General features: G+C 40.4%; 1 protein-coding gene and 1 long non-coding RNA gene across 2 annotated transcripts; both read right to left on the reverse strand.

The window, feature by feature from the left end:
* Positions 1-4,053: 4,053 nt before the first annotated feature.
* LOC138242796 (zinc finger protein 436-like) lies at positions 4,054-18,947 on the reverse strand. Its single transcript, XM_069198348.1, has 2 exons — positions 18,728-18,947; positions 4,054-8,334 (listed from the first exon to the last, which is right to left on the reverse strand). The coding sequence occupies exons 1-2, from the start codon at positions 18,873-18,875 to the stop codon at positions 6,761-6,763; spliced, it is 1,722 nt and encodes a 573-aa protein (XP_069054449.1). The 5' UTR covers positions 18,876-18,947; the 3' UTR covers positions 4,054-6,760.
* LOC138242950 (uncharacterized) lies at positions 4,054-19,372 on the reverse strand. The gene is made up of 2 exons (XR_011191831.1): positions 18,941-19,372; positions 4,054-4,577 (listed from the first exon to the last, which is right to left on the reverse strand). It is a non-coding gene; the product is annotated as an uncharacterized lncRNA (long non-coding RNA).
* Between the last annotated feature and the right edge of the window lie 1,255 nt (positions 19,373-20,627).

Below are 20,627 nucleotides of genomic sequence, written 5' to 3' on the forward strand. Positions count from 1 at the left end.
CAGCATGTCAATATCATACATTTTTACCAACAAAACCGCAAAAGCAAAAACCAGCAAATATATATATATATCCCATTTTTACCTTATTCTGGAGCATGATATATATCCAAAATAACCCAGACTATTTTATCTCAAGAGCTAGAGACTAGTAAACGTTACTGATTACGTAGTAAATGTTTGAGGAACGAGTGCCAGAAATAAGGCGATTTGATTGGTAAAAACCGCTGTCATTCTTTGTATTTTCAGCCATTCAGAGCCCTTAGGAGGTGAGACTTCCTCTAGAAGCTTCAGGCTGCATTTTTAGCTGTCAATCATTGACTCAGAGGGATAATCAATCAGTTTTTTATCAGTTTCTTATCAGTGCTCCTTTTTTTCACACCAGAAGGCAACTCTGAGGTTTTTTTTCATTGCATAACAGCAGATAAAGGCTCTCTAGCAGTGTCTTAAGGTTTTTATAGCAATTGCAATGGTTTTTATTCTTATTATTTTCAATATTTTTATGATTTTTTTTATTATAGGCCTGAAATTTCATTCCAGGTCCAGTCTTCACAAAACATGATGTAGAATTTTTTCTAATTGATCAATTTGTCCCAAATTTTTATCCAAGCTAGTAGCCACCTAGAACAAGGTTTTCAAATCATTCCCAGGCCCTTGACATGCATATAGTTGAAAAATCTGACCTCTGAAGACCAAAAAAAAATGTTCGCCAGCTGTTTTTTGGGGTTTTATTCATGTTTGTCTGCTGAGTGGACACATTAAGAAATATAAGAAACTTAAAGCCAAGGGGGCTAGCTTCAATTTTAAGACCTGAACCAGGCTCCTGCTATGTTCTGCTGCAGAGATATAACAAATGTTTAAGGGGGGGAAATTCCAGGCGGACATTGGCTAAATATGTCACTGGTACTAACAGGTTAACAATGACATCAGAGATTGGAAGCAAGGTTGTTTTCCATTAAAGGTTCAAGGAAACCTATATATCTTTGCTAAAAATATTTCAGAATCACAGTGAAATCTAGTCTGATTGTTGCACAGATCTGCAGTCTGCAATTAGAATACTGTTTGTGCGTTGTATAAAATATGCTGTTCAAACTTTTCCAAAACAGGAGAGGTTTCGAAATGCGTCTTCCTGTAAAAATAAAATATCTACACGAGCACTATAAGCAGAATCTTGAGCCTGTTCTGCAGAAGAACTGTATTCAGAGGGCCAAAGAAGTGAATATTGCACCAAGTGAGAGGAAGCATCTCTGAAAAAGGAGGTTGAAGCGTCATAGCACCACAGAGTCAGACTATGAGTGCTGAAAAGCCGCTATGAATTGTAACTGGTAATTGGCTGGATTAAAGCTCAAGTCTCTTCATGGCCGTGAGCTGGAATCCCACTGCTGCCCCAAATCTCCTTGTTAAGAATCACGGTATTGTTTTTGTTGCTTCCATGCGATTTATTAAACTTTCAGTAGAATTAATTTAAACAATCATATAATAATTATATTTGTTTTATTCCCTCATTACAATTTGTACACACAGATTTATTTTCTTTTATTTTAAAAACGTGACAGCCTTGATGGGAAATAACATGGAGTGTGGTGTCCAAGCAGTAAGATGTTGCTCTTGTAAAGTGAAGAGTGCGGGTTTGAACCCTCTCCTTGCCTGTTGTGTTTACTATGACATTCCTTTATCTAAGTCGTCGATTGTCTTGTAATGTAGAAATCTGTGTAATAAGAGGAAAATAATTATCGGTAGTGGTAAATAATCCTTCTGTTGTTCTAGCATAATCTGCCCTGATTTTGAGTTGACAAAGCAACGGGTGCATTCAAAACACCAACCTCTGTTGCTTGTCAGGATGGCTGGGTGGTCTTAGGTGCCAGCCACAAGGACTCTTGTCTTTTCATGTTGCTTATGTGCTCTGGTCTTTGAGCGGAGGCGTCGGTCACTCCCAATAGCTAAGCTTTTCCTGTCTAGCATTATTCCAGTACCCACTGACAATCACAATAAGAGGAAAACGGAGAAATTGCTTAGCAAGAACATAATGGACAGAAAAATGCTTCCCAAAAACTCTGTCTTTAGCAGAAAGGAAAAATTAGATAGCCTTCGATTTCTACCTTAAGAACTATTTGGGCTTTCTGTAATTGAGAAAAGATGTTCGGTAAGATGGGCATTAAAATGTGAAAGACTGAATTATAAAAGCAGCAGCAGAAAGGTGCAGCACAGAGCAATTTTTGAGTGTTCTACATTGTTAAAATTCACAGGTTTTTATGCTGCTTGGATTTCTTTAAGTCTACGAAGTGACAACTGTTTCATTTTCTATTCACCCACTCGTTTTGTAATATACCTCTCAAACTTCAGAACCGAATAAGATTTCGTGTGTGACAGCATTCCCCTGCAAATACTGTTTCCATGATGTATTGGGCGAACCCGAATGAAATATTTTAGTGCTGGCTCAAATACGAGAAATTTCATGAAGACCTTTTTAAACTTGGTGTGCTTTTGTTTCGTTCGTTTGCTCCTATACTACAGCAGTAATATTTCTATAGGTGTATGATCATGGTAGGCTGACAGCAGGAACATGTGGCCCAAAAGCAGTGATAATATCAGAGATGTCTGCAGTGTGTTGGTTTGTGAGCAACGATAAAATAACTTGACGTGGAAGCAGGTGTGCCTGCATTAATACAGCTCCATCGAGCTGAAAAAGTAATACAAGAACCAACTTAAATTCAACATTAAGTTTCTGCAGCTGAAAACGGAGACTGCTCCAGGTGATGATCAAACTCACAACCTCTCCAGTACACCGCTGTATAAGCGCCGCACACTGACCAATTGCCCTACACCGCGGTGAAGTTAGCTTGAAGTTCGAAAACGATTTTGGCATGCCAGTAACATTTTCACGAAACATCTTACAGTTACGAAAACACTTAGTGTATAAAATACACTGTGAATGTTTTCACAGCCATTTACACCATTTTTTTAACCAAACACAAATATTCTTATGTCCATATCCTTGTAAGGAAATTTCATGAGGCTGGTGGTAAATATCCTGTCCAGGAATATCGGGGCTGTAGCGGGTCAGATCTATAGATATAGTGAAGATGTTAGTGGAGATGGTGTGTCTGGTCTATGTGTAAGAGATGTGCAGGAAGAATAATCTGTGATCTGGGAAGAAGAGAACCCCTTCGGAAGAGCGCTGCTCCTCACAGGAGAGAATAAAAAAAAAATTCAGGAATGCGGATTTTTCTCCTTGGGGGAATTAAAATCACTCAGCAGGAGTGACCTTGTGGCACAATGGTAATGTGTCTGACTCCCCTTCAGAAGGTTGTATGTTCAAATCCTGTCAAAGTCACCTGATGTGTTTTCTGGTTCTGTTGGTGCTGAACCAGGAAAATACACCAGGCAGTTGAGTTTTATCTGTACACCACATAGGTAATCTGAACTAAATAACAGAGCAGTACAGAACATGCAGTCAGGAGCGAATCATCTTGAACACGACAAGAGAAAAGGCACACTGCACATCCGCGAAACACCACATCCGACTTTAGAGACAGTTACATAACAGAATGGAAGTTTCAGACCCCTTTTTTATCACAGGTTCAAGGAAACCTGAAAGTTAGGGAGTTTTGGGTCACTTTTGTATTAAAAAGTGTCTGAAGCCTGTAAATATAATTTGCCCTTTTTTAATTGTGGATGAAATCCACTCCCATGTACCAGGACCTTACAGTATATTCATGTTAATTAAAATGACTAACCCTATTGGACATAAGCTGGTGCTATTTGTAATGATTGCTATTTCATGTTGGAGAGAAAGGAAACCAGACCCAACGTTTGCTTTCAGGTGCTGTTCATTTATATAATGGACAAGTTTCCAACTCATTTCCTTAGTCTTGTTTACCTTGAATTTAAGCCACGAACCAGGATTCTACTTTATAAACTTCCAGGGATATTACAAAAGGTTTGATGGGGCATCAATCATTCCAGGTGGAAAATTACTCAAGGACTTTTTTTTCTCGAGGGATCATATTAAACATTTCATTTGGATCAAGAAGTGGATCAGGGACACACAAAACAAACAGTTTAATTCCATCTTTATTAGAAACTGCAACACAGCTACTGCATGTAAAGCCTTCAGTATGAGATTGTGAGAGTTCAGTTATCCCGGGGAGAACTGAAATTTAATAAATTGACATTTAAATAGAGTTTAAAACTTCAAACTATTCTATCACTTCAGAATATTTATAAGTCTACCTGGAGGGGGGTTTAAACCCACATTAACATTTGTCCATTGGATTTAAAGTCCAACACCTTAACCACTTGGCCATTCAGATTTGATTCAAACAATTAAAAAAATTAAACCAGCGCCCTGTCACAGAAACGTACCCCGGTCTCCCGCGCAACAAACGGGGGTACTCAGCACTGTACGAACTAAATTTGCTCATTTCCAAAGACGGTTTCGCCTGCTCTCATCTTTTTAAAGACTGTCATAAACACTCAAGGAGTAATTCATTTGAGTTTGAAGTCTGTCTCTGTTGCTTCGGCTCTTGATGAAGAAAAGCTGTACGTGGGAGACTCCTCTGAAGAAGTTTAACGTCACCCTGCAAGGGAGAAGAGCCATCATTCACCGAGGCAACCACTAAGACATTTAACATTAAACACATGAAATGTGAGATGTGAAAATGTTTTCTACTTAGAAGTTCTGTCGTTTCTATTCTAACGAGAGAGGCTCTTTGTCGGAAGTGAGATTTGAACAAATGTCGCCAGGGGAAACTGCAACCTAAATGCAATGCCTTTTTTATCTTTCATTTACCAATAATGCAATAAAGTATTTAAATGGTTTAAAAACAAAAAGAAAATAAGAAATTGACAATTACAACACCAATCAAATCTGTATATTAAAACATAGTTCAAGAAAAAAATAAGCTAATTAAGGCACAAGAAAACAAAATAAATATAACAACCCTAAACCACATCCATCACAACTGACAAAGAGGTGCAGCAGCCCCTCCGTCCACTGCATGCACACCAGGCAGAAGAAGTCCTCCCCAGCATGGAAGCACTGCAGCACCATCTTGGGGAAAACACAGTTGTGACGGATGAAGAAGTCCAGCTGTTCGCATCTCTGGGGCAGGAAAGGCAGCCTCAGACGTGCCCAGATCCATGCCAGCTCGGATCTGGGCACGTCTCACCCACAGCTCCGGCCAAGCCGGGCCTGCTGCCCCGTCTTGTGGACAGAGCTTCTCCAGCCAACTGTCCGGGAGACCGAGTTTGAGCTGCTCGCAATCCTGATGGATCTTACTTTTTTTAATGTTTAATCTTGCTTATCCTTTAATGGCAAAATAAAGTGTTTTCATGTTCTAAAAAGTTCATACAATTTTTTTTTTACTTTGAAAAATGGACACTTTGTATTTATAGACTGAGAAAATACTGCAAAAAAGCAGTTAATATGTGAAAATGTGTTTGTTCCACTGAATGTGTAAATGGGTATGTCTCATTAGTTAATTAATGAAGATCTAGTAGCTTCTAACATTATTTCTAATATAATATTATTTCCAGATAAACCAACTTCGGAGAGTAGGCGGCAGTGATGTCAGAGAAAGTGTGTTCACAGTCTTGTCAAGGTATTGCTTGTTGATTTTTAAAATGTTTTTACATTACATTTTTACTTTGATCAAGTTAACATATCCACAGAATTGAGCTTATAGATACCTATGTGTAAACCACTGAATGTGCAAGGTGTAAAACTGCAAAATTGTCTTTTAAAATATAAGGATTGCAGTACTAAAATTCTAATATACGTCTATCGTTATACGTCTGTGATTAGATGTTCATTATACATAAATGGTTGGAGTTCTAGTATACGGATAAACTTAGAGGACTATTATACATATATGGTTGGAGTTCCGGTTAACTTTAGAGGACTATTATACATATATGGTTAGAGGTAGGATTCAGATCTCCCGCAGACACAAAGAAGCAGTGGCAGGCTGTTGCCGTGTCCAATCGGGGCTCTGTGGCCTAGTGCAAGGCAGTGCTGGTTCGACCTGAGAGAAGGAGAAGGAGGGAGAGATTTCTGCTGCGGTGCGGTGCGCTGCTGATGCTCTCTGAAGACCGGCTAGTTAGTGTTGGCTGAAACTAGCAGTTTGCACACAGAAAAGTCACAATCTTTAGACAGGAAGAAGACCGGTTCGTTCCCGATGTAGCGCAAGTTCTGAATACTGATATACAGCTGTCCACAGTTCCGACTGTAGTTCACTCGTTGATCAGGTGAGCGTTCGCGGTGGGTTCACGAGGCTTGCTGCTGGGCTAACCTCGGGTGGATCCTTTGGTTACACGCTGGCAACCTCCGTTCTCAACTCAAAAAGTCCTGGCACTGGGACACACTGGCAGTTACGTGACTGTCTGAGCTGAGGATGCCCAGGAGGACCTGGAGTTTTACCTGGAGAACTACGGTCACTCAATGGTTGCCTACATTTATTGGTGCCCCGTGTAAGGATGAGTAGCCATGAACTCTGACCTTGGGGTTGTAAACCACTTGGGATGAGACTCTCCCTTGGAATCTCCCAGACAGTGAGGCACCAGAGATGACCATTCATTAGGGTGGCTGATGTGTCTCAGCTTTGGGAGTTGTTCCTTATCAGGACACTCTATCAGCTACAAAAACACCTTAAATGTGAACCAAATGGAATGACCTCTCTGTATCAAGCACCACTGGAGGTGAGGGAGAGAGACTGGCAAGCGAGCAGCAAACTTAATTCCTGTATTTTAATAAACCTTGCCGCTACAATGGTCTCTCTCCTGTGTGAATGCGCTGGTGGGTTATTAAGCTACTTGACTGACTAAAACTCTTCCCACACTGACTGCAGCTGAATGGTCTCTCTCCTGTGTGAATGCGCTGGTGGGATATTAAGCTACTTGACTGACTAAAACTCTTCCCACACTGACTGCAGATGAACGGTCTCTCTCCCGTGTGAATCCGCTGGTGTGATTGTAAGTGGTTTTTCCGACTAAAGCTCTTCCCACACTGACTGCAGCTGAACGGTCTCTCTCCTTTGTGAATGCGCAGGTGGGTTTTTAAGTGACTTGACTTACTAAAACTCTTCCCACACTGACTGCAGCTGAAAGGTCTCTCTCCTGTGTGAATGTGCTGGTGGGTTTTTAAGTCACCTGACCGACTAAAACTTGTCCCACACTGACTGCAGCTGAATGGTCTCTCTCCTGTGTGAATGCGGTGATGTCGTTTTAAGATGCGTGATTGACTAAAACTCTTCCCACACTGACTGCAGCTGAAAGGTCTCTCTCCTGTGTGAAAGCGCTGATGCCTTGTTAAGTGACTTGACTTACTAAAACTCTTCCCACACTGACTGCAGCTAAAAGGTCTCTCTCCTGTGTGAAGGTGCTGGTAGGGTTTTGAAATGCTAGAATGACAGAAACCCTGCTCCTCCCTGTGCCATAATGACAGTTTGTCCACTCCATCTGAGCAAGGCCTTGAGTGATTCTTCCTCATCCTCTGATCGTGCTGGGGTCTCTTATTCTGCAAATGCTCCATGGAATGGTCTTGCTCTGTGTGCTGAAACTGAGATTTGTTTTCTTCATTACATCCCTCAGTGTGCTGCTCAGCAGTGTGAATCATCTGGGACTCCATCTCCAGCTCTCTGAGACTTAAACCATCCAGTTCATTCAGTTGTTCCTCTCTTTGCCCAAGAACAGACACACTCTCCAGTTCATTAAAACGTTCAACGATTTTTTCAGTAACCAGATTATTAAACCCGTGTGAAAAGTCATCAGATGCTAAGGGATCATATGATTGTTTGAGACTGTGCAATGACAGTCTCTCCACTTGAACAGAACAAGGCCTAATTATTATCAAGCCCTGTAGGAGCTGCTGTTGCTCCTCCCTGTACTGACTCTCCTCTTGGTGCTGTATCTCAACACTGTTCTCTTCACCAGGTACATCAGTCTGCTGCTCTGCACAGTCAATCAACTGGGGCTCCATGTCCTGCTCTGTAAGATTAAAGACACCCAGTTCTTCACTGTGCTCTTGTACAGAGACACAGCCCAGTTCATTACAACCTTGTGTAATATTGTTCGAGTCCAGATTATTCATCTCTGTAAAATCATCACATACTAAGAGCCCAGGAGTCTCATTCTCAGGGTCTGTCTTCATCGTGGGCACAGAGTCCAGATCCTTGACACTCTGTCTGCTCTTGGTGTGCTGCTCCCTGAGTTTCTCTTTCTCTTGTGCTGCAGTGAGCACTGTCTCCTGCATCAGACTGGAGCCCCACTCCTCCTCACTGTGCTGCTGTTCAAGAGGAGCCCTTTCCCCAGCTTCAGAGAGAGTACTGGCCTCTGAGCCTGTAAACACAGGACAAGAAAACAAGACCTTTATAATAATAATAAAAAAACTATTTTATATAGCACCTTTAAAGGTGGCTTCTCAAAGCGTTTTATAGAATGACAACAACAAAAAATACACAATTTAAGCACGATGAGAATACACAGTTAGAGGAGACGGTAGATGGTGGTACTAAGTACAGTAGGAGCAGAGGGGCAAAGAACAGTTAAATAAAGGCTCTTCTGAAGAAGAAGGTTTTGAGTCTGGATTTGAAGGAGTTTAGAGAAGGTGACTCGCCGATATCCTTAGGGAGAGAGTTCCACAGCTTGGGGGGATAACAGGTGAAGGACATGTCACCTATACAATGTAGACGGGCTTGGGGGACAGTAAGGAGAGCAGAATTAGAAGAGCGAAGGTTGTGAGGTGGGGAGTAGGGCGATAAAAGTTCAGACAGGTATTGAGGTGCCAAGCCATGTAAAGCCTGGTACCGAGCCATGGAGAGCCTTATAGGTGAGCAGGAGGACTGTTAAGTCGACAGGAAACTTGACAGGAAGCCAGCGCAAGGACTCCAGGATAAGAGTAATGTGAACACTTGCACTAGACCTGGTTAGGATTCTGGCTGCCGAATTGTGGACATACTGGAGTTTCTTCAATGGTGATTTAGAAACCCCAGAGAGTAGAGGGTTACAATAGTCAATTCAAGATTAGACAACACTTTTCAGCCACAGTTAGTGATAACATAGGGCGTAGTCGAGGAATATTTCTGAAGTGAATGAAAATGTTTTGACAACATTCTACACATGTGGGTCGAACGTCAAATATCATCCCCAAGTTTTTCAGTTTAGACTGAAGCTCAAGTACAAGACCATCTACAGATAGGGTTTCTTACGGGTTTTATAAAGTTGATGGGTGGTGCCAATAAGCATGGTTTCAGTCTTGTCACAGTTAACATGAAGGACATTTTGAGTCATCCAAGTTCTTATGTCAGAGATGCAATTAGAATAGAGACAGCCACATCAGCATAAGGTTTGGTATGTATGTATATATGAGTATCATTAGCATAGTAATGATAGCTGAGGCCATGTGATCTAAAAAAATGCTTCAAGCTAAAGCTGTAACCTTTAAGCTACACAAACACACGTCTAGTATACTCGCAATCAATTTGGGTTGTTTAAGCATAGAGGAATAAGAGGGTTTAAGGGGGTTTCTAATATTATGTGATTTTAGATATACAAGCTTTGTCAGAAACCTAACTACCATGTAAAAAGTAAGACTACAGAAATAATAATAATATACATTTACATTAACACTGCACTGGGAAAGAGAGGGGTTCATGCAGACACATTGACTGGACACTCCAGTACATTAACACTGCACTGAGAGAGAGAGGTAAATACAGACACACTGACTGGACACTCCGGTACATTAACACTGCACTGAACGAGAGAGAGGGGTTAATACAGACACACCGACTGGACACTCCAGTACATTAAAACTGCACTGAGAGAGGGGGGTTAATACAGACACACCGACTGGACACTCCAGTACATTAACACTGCACTGAGAGAGAGAGGTTCATACAGACACACCGACTGGACACTGCAGTACATTAACACTGCACTGAGAGAGAGGGGTTAATACAGACACACTGACTGGACACTCCAGTACATGAACACTGCACTGAGAGAGAGAGGGGTTCATACAGACACACTGACTGGACACTCCAGTACATGAACACTGCACTGAGAGAGAGGGGGTTCATACAGACACACTGACCAAACGCTACAGTACATTATCACTGCACTGAGAGAGTGGGGTTAATTGGCTCCGTGAAGTTGGCCCCTCTAGAAACAGCACAAATGATTAAACTCACCTCATTCGTTAGTGTTACGTTTGAGGCGTTAAAAGTAGCATTTGTGCTGCTTTCAATTCCAAGATATAGAGCCTTGTTTTTTCGGGGTCATGACATCTCTCAGCCCCCCTACAAGATCGTAGCGGAACCAGACCGGTCTCAATCGTTAGTGCTGTGTTGTTGCCGTTGAAAGTAGCGTTTGTGCTGCTTTCATTCCCGAGATATAGCGCCTTGTTTTTCTGATGATCACGTGACCATGCACGGTGACTTGGACCTCAAGTAACCCCGTCTGCCAAGTTCAAGCACTCTGTTACCAGCGCGAGAGTAACAATTCTGCAACTTTGTTCCTCTGTTTGCCCAGGTACGGGGGGCGGTGGTGGATTTTACATTTAATATCATTATCTTCTATGCGTTTGTGTGAACAAGAAAATATAATTTGTCTCCAATATCATACCCCAATTAGAAGAGTTGCGGGTGTAGACTTAAAAAGCGAACATTAGCAAAATTGTATATTCTTACAAAGAGGCTTTAACAAACAAGTCTTAATACCTCATAGCGGTGACCTTTTTTAAAAATCTGAAGAAGTAATCAGTTTCGCATTGTCTCCTTCTTAGATAAACAGGCATCAAGGGACGTGTGAAAATTCAACCTGTCTGTCGAGCCACGTATTTAAAAAGACTTGAATTTGCAACTTTCTGAACCATTGTTGCTCTTTTTTATGCAAAGCCAAAGTGAAAAGGAACCAGGACTTCAGGACCTTTTTTTTAAAGGGGCACTATGTACAAAGTTTTACACAGTTCATAACACAACCGAGAAACAAGAGTCTATCATCTCACACATGAACACCGTGGCAATATTGGAAAATAGTTTTATTTTCACAGAACAGAAGTAAACATATATCTAGGTTCTCTGAAAAACTGGCATTATCCATGTGTTTGTATTTACAGGGGTCTTATGCGCAAACATGAATCGATTAGCTCACAGTTCTTTTATCTGTGTTTCTGGTCAGTCCTTGGTGTAGAATACAGCATGAGGGCACACCTTGACCTCTGAATACACAGATATGACTACAAGGACGTTTACAGGTACCAACACACTCAGTACTTAAATTACTGGATGTCTGGTCGGGTGGGGGTGGATGTTTTACATTTTAATATAGCGCCTTCTTTTTCTGGCCGTGACGTCACTCTGTGCCGTCGGCACCATACAAAACCGCAAGTTCACGACCACCAGATCTTTCAATTGTGATCTCTTGATCAGCTGACCCCAGCCTTTGCAGTTGATGTTTGATTTATTATCTGCATCTCTGGCGAAGACCTCTTCTTCCAAATCGTAAGTTACTTTACAAACTAGAAATGCTATACTGTAATTATGATGCTACGTTGACGTTCATGAATTTATTTTAAAGTAAAGATATTTGAGAAACTTGTTTTATATCGTGGGGAATACTACAAAAATTAGTAAGCTGCATTTGCCGTTATCATGATATTTCTACACATGCAAGTGAAACTTGAAAGGATTTGTCACACTTCTGAATTTAAATTATAATGTTTTGTTTCTGTAAGTGTTACAAGGAGAACTGAACCCCAAAAAATCTCTGACATGTTAGAAATTGCTGATGTGAAAGCAGAAATGATTAAGTGGTGAATGCAATGCTTTAAAAACATATCATAAATGAAAGAAGTGGTGATGGGCCTTGGTATTGCAGTTAACGTGAGTAGGCAGGTCTACAAAATATTAATTTATCAATTTCTATCTACATATACAGAGACTTTTTGATGTGCACTTAAACTGTAATCCATAACAATGTAAAAAACTTAGTTATTTTCATTTACGCGGTGGAGGGAAGTCCCCATTACCTGTAGAGCGCTTTCACTGGGGTTTCCAGAGAGGCACTATGTAACTGAAAGGATATTATTATAAATCACGTAAAAATTGGGAAGAAGCACATTTTAAGCCAGGTTTGGTGAAATTCATTTTTTGTTACATTTTTGAGTGTTAATCGGACTTCTCTATACTTTGCATTAAACATTTCCTATAATACCCGGGCCATGGGTCTAGCTAGGGATTCGGCCATCACATGAACACTAAGATTAAAGGGTGACATCATGGAGCTAACAAAAGAGAAGTGTAAAGCTCGCCACGATTTGTTGTTTGAGACTTCAGTTCCAAGCAATATACAGTGTTTTGCATTCATCCTTATTTCTTTCTGGGGATTTAAACTACTCATCAATTGCTTGATTTTTTTTAAACCTTGAGCGGTCAGATTCCACGTACTGCACTACATATTTGTGATTTTTGATTGTTAATTCTTAATTGTGTATGAAAAGTAGATATCAGACCTACTGCATGCAGTAGCTTATTAAGGACCTGTTGACTTTCTATTGTTCCATTACCTGTAGAGGAGGAGAGGAGTTTATAATGTACATTGAAGTACCTGCCTCTTTGAAGTTCTGAGCATCTTTGGGAATGTTTGCACGGTTTACGTTGTTTGTATCATGTCCCAGAAGCAGCAGGCACGAAACTGGTGATTCCACTATTGTAGTAAATGTAGTAGAGTTAACCATTTGACAATAGATTAAGGTCTGCCTTCACAGAGCATAGAACAGGATAAAATTAGTTTTGTGAGCTTTATTAAGTTATACCCTCACATAACAGAGTATATTAAGGAAGTACAGAGTTGGTATAAAATTGCATCATTTGGTGTGTTACACTGTTACCACACTTAAGAGACCAAGGAAATGTACTGGATTAAAGCTCTGCATTGTTCATTGTTATTCTGACATTGTTAAACAGTTTACACATTGTTTGGTTACGAAAGTCGATGTGAGGACAGGATTTGTTTTTTTGTATTTTAAACAATGTATGTTGTTGCACCAAAGTACTCATTCTACATATTTGCCCTTCATTCCAGGATTCATCACCTACGGGCACTGTAAGGAGGGTAGGAACTTAACAGTACTAACATTCAGGCTGTGCTGCCAGACATAACCTGACAAAAGAATATACCCAAGTGCTGCAGGACTGCAAAGGTAACAAAGAATCAATGTTTACATGCATAACAGAGTAACTGCAAACTATAAAATCACACTTAAAACCTCACACACAAAAAAAGTAGCAGAAGGATACGATGCTTTTCCTTCTGATGAAGTTCTAGAAAAAATAGATGTAGCTGGGGACCAAGAGCCAAGTTGTACCCTTGATGCATGCCCGACAGCATTGGAAGACTGGGTAACAGAAATCTGTGAAGAATACAGGTTGCTTGCTGTGGACAGTGGTGATAGACATAACCTGCACTTCCTACCGGAGATTGTTCCTCATCTCACAAGGCTTGCTTGCTATCTCCCACTCTGGATAGGCTTAATGGTTCCACTTTTCAAAAGTGTGAACATTACTGCAAGTTCAGCCAATGAGGAGGCGGATTTCAAAAACCTAATACAATCAGTGCTGAAGCATGACACTGCCAATGCGAGATGACAGGTTCCTTATGAAGCACCTAGCACACATAGGAGGTATGAGAATATCAATGGGTGTTCATAGTGTTTCCCAGCAGTGTGAGAGGGCCGTTGTCAGTGCTACCACCTGTGAGGCAGAGACATCCAGCACTACCTAAAAAACGGAAACCATCTTTTTATCTTGTGCCTTGTTCTGAGTGGTTACAACATAGATTGTTCAGTTCCTGTGAAAAAGGCTGTAGTGGCTCTGATGAGGAACTGAAGCAGCAGAGACCTGCCCCCAGTAAAGGTGAGTGGAGACACTGTGAGTGTACTGGACACTAGTGCCTTTGATGTCAGTGCCTATGCAGGGCCTATTGCGATAGCAGGTCTTATAGCAGCTATGTTAATCAGGCTGTAGATAGCATCTACAACTGGTGAAACATTTGGCACAGAAAGGTGTGCACAAAGATGTTTATGTTCTAAGAGCTAAAATTTTGAGGGACATCTTTGGTGCAATTAAAACAGAGTCAGAGCTACAATAAGTGAGAGCTGAATGTAATATTTCAGAAATCATAGCAGAAGTGTTGTTAACACTTGTTCAAATTACAGATGTGCAGAACACTCTGATAGAAATGCAAGTTTGTGACCCAGCTTTATCAGAACACATCTTGTGTAATGGTACTGTAGAGCACCGCTTGTCAACTGGGCAACATCCTGTCATTGACTGTGATGTGGGAGATTGGCTGAGTCGTGAAGAAAACACTGTCCAGTCTCAAAATATCTTTGAGAGTCAACTTTCAGATTTTCCACATAACCTGGAATTAAATGGGACCTTCAAATTAAGAGGTGTCACTGCATTCTGCCCACCTGTCCTGGGTCATTACATTGCATATTGCAAAAGACACGACTTCACCTGGGAGAAATCTGGCGATCTAACAAAGGCAGTCATATCTGTGTCTTCAGAGCTCAAGGTGTGCCCTCATGCTGTTTTCTACACCAAGGACTGACCAGAAATACAGATAAAAGGACTGAGCTAATCGTTTCATGTTTGTGCATAAGACCCCTGTAAATACAAACACGTGGATAATGCCAGTTTTTCCAAAGAACCTAGATATATGTTCACTTCTGTTCTGTGAAAATAAAAACAATTTCCAATATTGCCACGGTGTTCATGTGTGAGATGATAGACTCTTGTTTCTCGGTTGTGTTATGAACTGTGTAAACTTTGTACATAGTGCCCCTTTAAAAAAAAAGTCCTGAAGTCCTGGTTCCTTTTCACTTTGGCTTTGCATAAAAAAGAGCAACAATGGTTCAGAATGTTGCAAATTCAAGTCTTTTTAAATACGTGGCTCGACAGACAGGTCGAATCTTCACATGTCCCTTGATGCCTGTTTATTTAAGAAGGAGACAATGCGAAACTGATTACTTCTTATGATTTTTAAAAAAGGTCACCGCTACGAGGTATTAAGATGTGTTCGTTAAAGCCTCTTTGTAAGAACATACAATTGTTTGCTAATGTCGCTTTTTAAGGCTACACTTGAAACTCTTCTAATTCGGGTATGATATTGGAGACAAATTTAATTTTCCTGTTCACACAAACACATAGAAGATAATGATATTAAATGCAAAATCCACCACCGCCCCCCGTACCTGGGCAAACAGAGGAACAAAGTTATAGAATTGTTACTCTCGCGCTGGTAACAGAGTGCTTTAACTCAGTTGACGGATTTACTCGAGATCAAAGTCACTGTGCATGGTCACGTGATCAATGGAAAAACAAGGCGCTATGTCTCGGGAACGAAAGCAGCACAAACGCTACTTTCTACGGCACAAACCGGCACTATCCCAGCACTAATGAATGAGACCGGTCCGGTCCTCCTAAGACGTTGTAGGGGGGCTGAGTGACGTCACAACCCCCCAAAAAGAAGGCGCTATATCTCGTGAAAGAAAGTAGCAGGGAAGTTACTTTCAACGGCACAAACACAGCACTAACGATTGAGACCGTTCCGGTTCCCCAAAGACGTTGAAGGGGGCTGAGTGACATCACGACTCCGAAAAAACAAGGCGCTATATCTTGGGAACGAAAGCAGCACAGAAGCTACGTTCAACGGCACAAACATAGCACTAACGAATCACGTGGGTTTCATTGTTTGTGCTGTCTGTAGGAGGGGCAACTTCACGGAGCATACTATTTGAATGCAGAATCTCTTCCTGCGTGTTTAAGTGTTTAGAGAAAATTCCCACGACACTACTAAAAACTTTGCCCCTCTACTGAGCATATACTATATTTTCCTGATATAGGAAACAGAGCAAATAAAAGTATCACCATTTAATTACATGCAATACCAGATGCAATCTCTTACCATCTTAAGAGCAACAGTTCACATGAAAGTACATCAAAACCTGATAGTTTCAACAAAAAAGTGTCTCTTGTGGGACAAATATTCAGGAACCCGCTACAAATAATCATCTGGTACCAATTTTTCTATGTATATCACCATTCTCTCTTGTGTGTTAGACTTTCAGCGATACACAACCTTGAATTACAATGGAAAATGGTTTTATATATATACTATGTACTAAGATCTCTCAGTAACAAAAACAAAACCACAATAATATTATAAGAAGAAGGAGACATGTTCTTCTGGTTCTGTGGCTGAACCATATATATACACACAAGAATATGCAAAAACTTTGTTTTAATCTGAAATTTTATATACAAAGATTTTAAAGTAACTACGTACAATAGATATTTATCATTAAAATCTCAAAATCATTCACTGATGATAACTTCTCAGTAATATGTATATTATATTGACATTTATATTGGTTATATATACACATATCACAGCCTATTAAATATTCACTTTAAATTCATGAGCTCTTAAGCCCGTAGTGCTAGTGAGGACGAATCAGATGTTAAATCGAGGAAGGGAGACAGTAGATTGAGCCCCACCCCCCAGACAGACTGAGAAAGGGTTCATTGTCACACAGATGAGCACATTTGCAAGACAATGCGAGGCTCCGAACCGCAGCAGCCACAAATCCTGCTCCTGTGTCAATGTTAAAGGGTTTATAAGACATTCAACACACATTTATTGATTCATGGCGTAACTTGTCCTCCCTATTCACTAACATTATAAGACCATGTCCCAATTTCCAAACTGTACCCTAAGCCCTTCCTCCAGGTCCACACCTCCATGACGCAGCGTAAGAACTGTGGACTTCAGTGCATGTGGACAGAATTTCTTAAATATGTTTTTGTTTTCCTTTCTCCATTCGCAGGCTGATGAAATTGAATCTCATCGCGTCTGTCCCCGAACCAAAAGGGAGTGACACGTTGTGTTCATTCGTCTTCAGCAGACTGAACTCCAAATGGGCGAAGTAAACAAAGGAAAACGTGGTGATACCGCCGTTTTTGTGTAACTAAATACATTTCAACTCGACTATCCCAGTACACAAATCACAGTCTGGGGAAAATAACTCATTCATTTGCTTTCTTTCAACACAAACTAGGCAGGACCTCAAAGCTTTGTACTACTGAATACGTCTACTATTAAATATTCCATCTACAAAATATACTGCAGGTAAACCAATATTATATTTATCAAAATGGGGTGACGAAATCAAATCTGTACATCAAAACCTAGAACACAAACAGGATGAATCTGAAAGTAACACATAATCTACAGATGTAAATAATATATACAGCATGAATACTTAAAGTAGTTCAGGTGGGGAGCTGCGTCAGCATGCGTAGGCTGCATAGGAACATGTAGAGCTTTATTCCTGTGCTGAAAAGAGAAAAAAAGAAACATTTCGGCTGTGGAGCCTTCTTCGGGCATCAAAACCTTCTTCAACAGCTGAAATGTTGTTTCTTCTCTTTCCGGCAGGGAATAAACCTTTACTTGCTCCTGAACCGAAGGTAGTCCAATTTATGTAATTTTGTTTTACATAAAATACGCACGTATTAAAACCATAAAAAATAATATTTTAGTTTCCAATTGTGGGGGAAAAGCAAGCGCTGTCTTGACATTAGTGGTTCTATAATAATTAAGCCTGCTTTACTACACCAGCTACATTAGTTCATCATTGGGTATTCCTCAGACTATATTCAGAAGACAGCAAAACAGAGCACAAAGCAATAACTCATCGCAGCAATTAATAGGGTCTAGGAGGGGAAGCTGATAGAACAGAGTTGTAATCATTTTCTTAAGACTCTTTTGTGCTCAGCAGAAGATTGAAAAGGGCAGCAGAGGACAGTCGGGGATGTAATTTCACGAAAACATTTGTTCTGTCTAAATTGCCAGTATTTAACACACTGACTGGACACTCCAGTACATGAACACTGCACTGAGAGAGAGGGGGGTTAATACAGACACACTGACTGGACACTACAGTACATTAACACTACACTGAGAGAGAGAGGGTTTAATACAGACCCACTGACTGGACACTCCAGTACATTAACACTGCACTGAGAGAGAGAGGGGTTTATACAGACACACTGACTGGACACTCCAGTACATTAACACTGCACTGAGAGAGAGAGGGGTTTATACAGACACACTGACTGGACACTCCAGTACATTAACACTACATTGAGAAAGAGGGGGGTTAATACAGACACACTGACCGGACACTCCAGTACATTAACAGTGCACTGAGAGAGAGGGGTGTTCATACAGACACACTGGACACTCCAGTACATTAACACTGCACTGAGAGAGAGAGGGGTTCATACAGACACACTGGCTGACTGGACACTGCTTTAATGTACAATAAGGTACATTAACACTGCACAGAAGAGATAGTTACCGCCACGTCGATAAATAATCTGCCCACAAACATATTTCCAAGACTCCAAAGTCTCCTAAATTGCCTTTCACATGGAGAAAGTGTATCAATTGACGACATATTTCTGTCCACATTTAAAGAACAGCAATAACATTAATGAGAATATAACCAGACCACAACTAGTTAAGTTCGCAGAAAAGAATCCCTCGGCAACATCACAAACCTTTCCTACTTTGCTCTGCATCTCTCCACTACAGATTCAACAGTGAGGAAGTTAAAAACACCGTTTTTAAACACAGACATTACTACATAAGTCATCGCACTTACCCGACGGCTCCGTTTCTTCATTTGTTTCTGCAGTGATTTCACAGGGAGGCATGAGTCCAACATGATCCGTCTGTCCCTGATCTCCTCCTGCTCCCGACTCCTTCTCCCACAGCTGCAATCGCACTTTAAAGGTCTCGTTTTCCTTCATTCGCGTTATTTCTGTCCGAAACTGTCCTCCACACACTGTGTGATATTAATCACGGCCCGACTCACCAGGATCTGGGAGACGCTGCGGAGTTTGTCTTGAAACTCGTTCTCAGAGTCAGACATCCTGTTTCGGAAAACTTCTGAAACTTCATACACGAACGATTTGAGCAAAACCTCCACGAAACAGTGAAGATCGTTTTCCTGCTTCATTTGCGCGATTTCGACCCCGAAACCGTTGTCGACAGACGTGATTTTAATCACGACCCGTCTCGCCAGAACCTGAGAGATCCGGCGGAGTTTTTCTTCAATCGACTTCTCGGAATCATCTGTCCGGTTTCGGAAAACTTCCGAAACTTCATGCACGATCGATTTAAGCACAGTCTCCACGAAAAAGTGCGCCTCAGTTTTCAGATTAAGCAACAGATTCTCCATTTTTTTCAGAGTCGATCTGGAAGACACAGACAAGTCCTGCAGCTGCCGCGGCTGCAAACACTTGGGCTTGAACACAGAAAGCGAAATGTGGTCAAAGAGAGGACTTCCGGGTTATCAGATGAACTTCCTTAGTGACCGTTGCTATAAACCACAAAAATATTATTCGAATAATAAAAATCTGAAAAAAAATAGTCCAGAATAGATGTTTGCGTTATATTATAGTGTAACGTATACGGTCGACATTTTTTTTTATTAAATGTGTAAATAATTTACAAATACAACTAGAGGAGCAGAAACAGATACAAGAGAAAAAAACACGAACAGAAAAAAAAATAACTGGCAGAGGTAACGAAGTAAATTATATTTTTTACATATATCAAATGTTTTCCTTGCTTTATTTGATTGATTTTTATATAATTTAAATAATATTTCAACTCCATCTGAAAAGTACTAAAAAGGGGAGTATTTATGGACCATTTTGATTTTATGAATGTGAAATTTGCTAAGAATGACTAATACATTTGCTATAAATAAATGCTTTTTAAAAAAGTTATCTTACACAGTACAATATAAAAGTCATTAAACCTAAAAAAACACCTTTAAATGCCTACAAACAAAATTGTGCAAATCCATCCAAACCAACTTCACAAACACACACCTTACAACTATGTACCAAAGGTTCCCTTTCAGCCCGACAAAAATGCACAAATCATCCTGCTCATGCTTAAATAAATACTTTAGAGAGTACTTATTTAACTGGATAAAACCTATGAACAATTTTAAACTATATCTTTTTAACTTTATTTGTAATACAATATCACACTGGAGTTGTCCAAACTAACTTCCAATTTATATTTTCAAATGGTGCAATCCAAAAAGATCAACTTGACGCACATGCCTTTCCTGTATAAAGTAAAAATAATCTTTCATTTTTTTACAAAACAAATCGCTTTTCTTTTTGCAACATTTCGAATACCGTTAATTTAATAGAAACATCTACCTTAATTTCTTATTTATTCCGCACATCTGCAGTCACTGTTTACATGTCTACATTGTTTACTTGTACGTTGTCTACTGTTTGTACAGTATATTGTCTTGATGCACTGTCTGTACTTTGTGTAAAGTATCTATATCTATGCTCTCGCAGTCTCCTTCCTCACCGCTCCTGCTCGCTCGACACTCAGTCTCTATGCCTGGGCTCGTTGAATCTCTGTCCAAGTCTTTTGGATCTTAATGACTATATGAACAAAAAATAATTTCAGGTTTACAAATTTGACACCCACTCAATTCAGAGTGCACATGTTTCTTGTTACAGAGGGGA

This window comes from Lepisosteus oculatus, chromosome 14, assembly GCF_040954835.1.
Source record: "Lepisosteus oculatus isolate fLepOcu1 chromosome 14, fLepOcu1.hap2, whole genome shotgun sequence".
Taxonomy (NCBI): Eukaryota; Metazoa; Chordata; class Actinopteri; order Semionotiformes; family Lepisosteidae; genus Lepisosteus; species Lepisosteus oculatus.